At 53.5% G+C, this 2,535-nt stretch overlaps 1 protein-coding gene across 1 annotated transcript; it reads right to left on the bottom strand.

The window, feature by feature from the left end:
- LOC110431759 lies at nucleotides 556-1,252 on the bottom strand. The gene is made up of 2 exons (XM_021451301.1): nucleotides 673-1,252; nucleotides 556-596 (listed from the first exon to the last, which is right to left on the bottom strand). The coding sequence occupies exons 1-2, from the start codon at nucleotides 1,250-1,252 to the stop codon at nucleotides 556-558; spliced, it is 621 nt and encodes a 206-aa protein (XP_021306976.1).

Raw genomic sequence — 2,535 nt, forward strand, 5'->3', positions numbered from 1 at the left:
ATTAGCAACTAAAAATGCTTATCGTAGTCAAACCAAGTCAAGCCTTTTGAGCCTTGCATCCCCTCATGTTATACTTGTTGAGTATGGTGCGCTCACACTTGCTTTACATTCAACAATCAAAAATCCCGGATGGGTACCAGATGGTGATACAAAGGCGGAGTTCCCTAAGATGATCCAGGAGTACTAGGCGAGTATACCCCCCAGTCAACCGTCCCTGTGGAAAATGAAGACCCAAAGTGAAGATTAGGATTAGTTTCCACTATGCTTTGTAATATATGTAAGCCATGTTGTAACTATGTTCCGATATATAATAAAGCATTGTTCTTGATATTCTACATATTTGTTGCTATATGTGTCGTGTGGACATCCTGGGCACACATATAGTTAGCGCTTGGAATTCTTTGGAAAACCGGGTGCGACAACAAGAGCGTCACCCCGGGCCTCCTGCCCCACCTCCTTCGCACGCTCGAGCTCCCAAGAGGCAGAGAGGTCATTGATCGCGGTCCTGAGCCAACTCGTCAACGTAACCTCCCCCTCGAGCTCGGCCTTGAGAGTCTAAAAAGTAGCCTGGGCTGCCAGCAGTTCATCCTTAAGCTCTGAAAAAACCAAGTGCGAAAGTCAACTTCCAAGAAAAGACACACCAGAAAAACAACTTTAAGGCCAAACACTTACCACGAACACGCTCGTGAAGGGCGGTGTTCTCCCCAACCAAGTCAGTGTTCTCCCTCTCGAGCTTCTTGACGAAGCAGGCCATCTCAGTCTTCTTGACCCTCAGATCCTCGACCAGCTTGCCAGATAGAGTGATGGCCCCCTCCCTCTCTTGCAGCACCTCCTTCAACCGTTCGACATCATCGGCTAGCGTCTCGGAGCGCATCTTCTCTCTCTCGATCTCTTCCAAGGCCTTCTTTTCTTTTTCCTCGGTAGCGGCTTGTGCTTTGTTATACTCCAAAAGAAAGGTCTTCAACCCAGCATAATTTTCCCTAGCGGTGGCCAAGTCGGCCTCCGCCTGCCTTTTCCCCTTATCCAACTGGATGGCCTCCTCGTACCGTGTTGCCTCCTCTCGAGCTTTGACAGTCGCCTCCTTGGCTATAGCGGCCTCCTCCTTAGACCGGGTAGCTTCCTCTTGGGCCTTCTCTGTGACCTCCTTGGTGATCCGTGCGTCGTCCTGTGCATGATAGATCTTCCCGTTCATAACCGCTAGGGTGCTGCAAGCCTCGGTCAAGGCGGCCACCTCCTTCTTCTTCTCTTCCATGGTCTTGGACAACTTCTTGTGTGTCTCCAGAGGCTTCTCCTAGGATTCTAGAAGTTTGAGCTAGAGATTAGGGACATGTTCCCATCCTCCCTTAGTCGCATGAATGAAGCTGGATTTCATCTGGGAGTTCTCTTTCAGATCCTGGGAAAGAACATAAGAACGAAAATCAACAAAAGCCCAAGTGGAACCCGCAGCATGAAGATACAAGGAGTAGAGTCACTTACGAAAAGGGCCTTGGCTAGATCCTTGCTGACGATATCGACAGCTAGCTCCAAGGCGTGCTTCATCTAGAGCCGCAACTCCTCGACGTGCTCCCATTTTTCGACCTCATCTTGGTCGTCGAGCTCGAGCAGTATGTCATCTGGCTCAATTGGGTCTCGTAGATGAAGCTTCCCTGGCCCCTAGTATTGGAGCTCCTCCTTGGAGCGCACTTTTATCGAGCGTAGAAGATCGGCCGCGAGCCCGGTCGACCCCCCATGGCATAGCATCAGGTTGACAAAAGTGGGGAACCTGAGGTCTTCCTCGCAAGCCTCGGAAGGCCCGGCCTCGTCAACCCACGGCCGCCTACCTCCTATATAGCCCGGCAAGACCCCGTCGATGCCATAGAGCGTCCCCTTGATCACCGATTTAGGGTCCACCGGTGAACGAGTGATGAGCACCAGCACCACAACCTTATCAACCCGACCTGACTCGGCTGGGCAAGTGGTGGGCGCCCCCGGCCTCAACCACAAGGGGGTCTCGGGGCCATAGACTGGTGACCCCGATCCTTGCACCTCCTGTTGTGGCCGCTACTGATCGAGTCCTAGCTGGACCATTTGTTGTGGCTATTGTTGTGGCAACTGGTGATCCTCCTATTGAGTCTACTACTACCGCTGCTGCTATCATGGGCCTGGGTCGAGTGCCCCTTCCACAGGCGAGCCGTGAGGCGGGGACGCAACCCGGTTCCGGCATCTGTCTTCTCCCTCCATCTTCCTCCTCTCTGCCTCCTCCTTCTTCTGCTCCTCCTCTTTCTTTCTCTTCTTCTCTTCCTCTTCATTCTTCCTCTTCTCCTCATTGGCAGCGTGGAGCCCAGTGGGCCATGGAGTCCACCCCTTGGCCTGAGAGGCCTTAACATCCTCCGTCGTGGTCCGACCTCCGGGTGGAAACAAGCCGACCTTGGCCGTGCCACTAGCCGTGGGGGAAGCATCTTCCCCTCCCACTTTGGGGGACTCGGAAGCTCCCCCAGGCCCTGAGAGCGAGGAACCTCTGTCTGACCCGAGAAAGGGGGGTCGAGCATCGGAATA

Source organism: Sorghum bicolor, chromosome 1, assembly GCF_000003195.3.
Source record: "Sorghum bicolor cultivar BTx623 chromosome 1, Sorghum_bicolor_NCBIv3, whole genome shotgun sequence".
NCBI classification, from domain to species: Eukaryota; Viridiplantae; Streptophyta; class Magnoliopsida; order Poales; family Poaceae; genus Sorghum; species Sorghum bicolor.

Bases quoted from the DNA above. Each gene is read 5' to 3' on its own strand.
- LOC110431759 (XM_021451301.1), bottom strand. From the start codon at position 1,252: ATGGAAGAGAAGAAGAAGGAGGTGGCCGCCTTGACCGAGGCTTGCAGC. The intron at 597-672 runs GTAAGTGTTTGG...TGGTTTTTTCAG, and splicing joins CCTTCACGAGCGTGTTCGTG to AGCTTAAGGATGAACTGCTG.